The sequence below is a fragment of the Buceros rhinoceros genome, unplaced genomic scaffold (genome assembly GCF_000710305.1).
Source record: "Buceros rhinoceros silvestris isolate BGI_N320 unplaced genomic scaffold, ASM71030v1 scaffold42289, whole genome shotgun sequence".
Classification (NCBI taxonomy): domain Eukaryota; kingdom Metazoa; phylum Chordata; class Aves; order Bucerotiformes; family Bucerotidae; genus Buceros; species Buceros rhinoceros.
The window spans coordinates 1-985 of NW_010432845.1; the positions used below are offsets into that span (position 1 = coordinate 1).

At 65.6% G+C, this 985-nt stretch overlaps 1 protein-coding gene across 1 annotated transcript in view; it reads left to right on the forward strand.

Moving 5' to 3' along the window:
• Positions 1–22: 22 nt before the first annotated feature.
• The window catches only part of LOC104500287 (DNA (cytosine-5)-methyltransferase 3A-like), a gene marked incomplete at its 3' end in the record, with an annotated part of 1,464 nt that continues 501 nt past the window's right edge, over positions 23–985 (forward strand). Inside the window, exons 1-3 of the mRNA XM_010143905.1 lie at positions 23–86; positions 291–440; positions 649–693. Of these exons, the coding sequence (XP_010142207.1) occupies positions 23–86; positions 291–440; positions 649–693 (259 nt within the window). The remainder of the gene's footprint in view (positions 87–290; positions 441–648; positions 694–985) is intronic.

Sequence of the window (985 nt, forward strand, 5' to 3'; positions counted from 1 at the left end):
GGTGGAGATTCAGAACAAGCAGATGATTGAGTGGGCCCTGGGCGGCTTCCAGCCCTCTGGCCCCAAGGGCCTGGAGCCCCCCGAAGGTGAGTGCTGGGGTGGGCTTGGGGCTGTGCTCGCGGGATGAGGACCCATTCGGTGGCTTCCACAAGTCACCCAGGACCCCCAGGCATTGACTCCAGCATCACCGTGGTGGGCAGAAGAAGTGCCACGGGGCTGGCAGGGCTCTCTGCCGGGTGTGGGGCAACTGGGACCCCTCTGACGGGACCCCCCCACCATGCTCTTCGCAGAGGAGCGAAACCCCTACAAAGAAGTTTACACGGAGATGTGGGTAGAGCCAGAAGCAGCCGCCTACGCACCACCCCCACCCGCCAAAAAACCCCGGAAAAGCACAACGGAGAAGCCCAAGGTCAAGGAGATCATCGACGAGCGCACCCGAGGTACCCCAGGGGTGGTTGGGCATCCCTGTGTTCCCACCACCCTGCAAGGAAGGGGGTTTGCTCAGCTGGGACCCTGCTGGGGTTTGATCCTCGTGCCAGGAGGCTGGTGCTGACCGTGGAGAGCTCCCTCCCAGGAGTCCCCTACCTCAGGGAGGGGACCTGACTGGGGCAGGACCCCCACCACCCTGACACTTTTCTCCCTCCCCAGAGCGGCTCGTGTATGAGGTCCGGCAGAAATGCAGGAACATCGAAGGTGAGCATGGGGCAGTGCCTGCCTCCGGGACTGGGCTGGGGGGGGTCCCTCTCCAGCCAGGCACCAGTTTTGGCTGCAGAGCTGGCGGGTGGAGGGGGCCCAACGGCCTGGGGGACCAGTTTGTCCCATCTCTCAGCTGAGCTGGCAGCAGGGACTGCAGTGGTAGTGGCCATGGAGTGCCCTGGGCAGTGACAGGGACCCCGTGGCTGGTCCCTGTCCTGGTGTGCTGGCGGTTTGGGGCTGGGGAAGGCTCTCAGGGGCAGGGCGGCCCCCCCCGCGCGGGGCGACCATC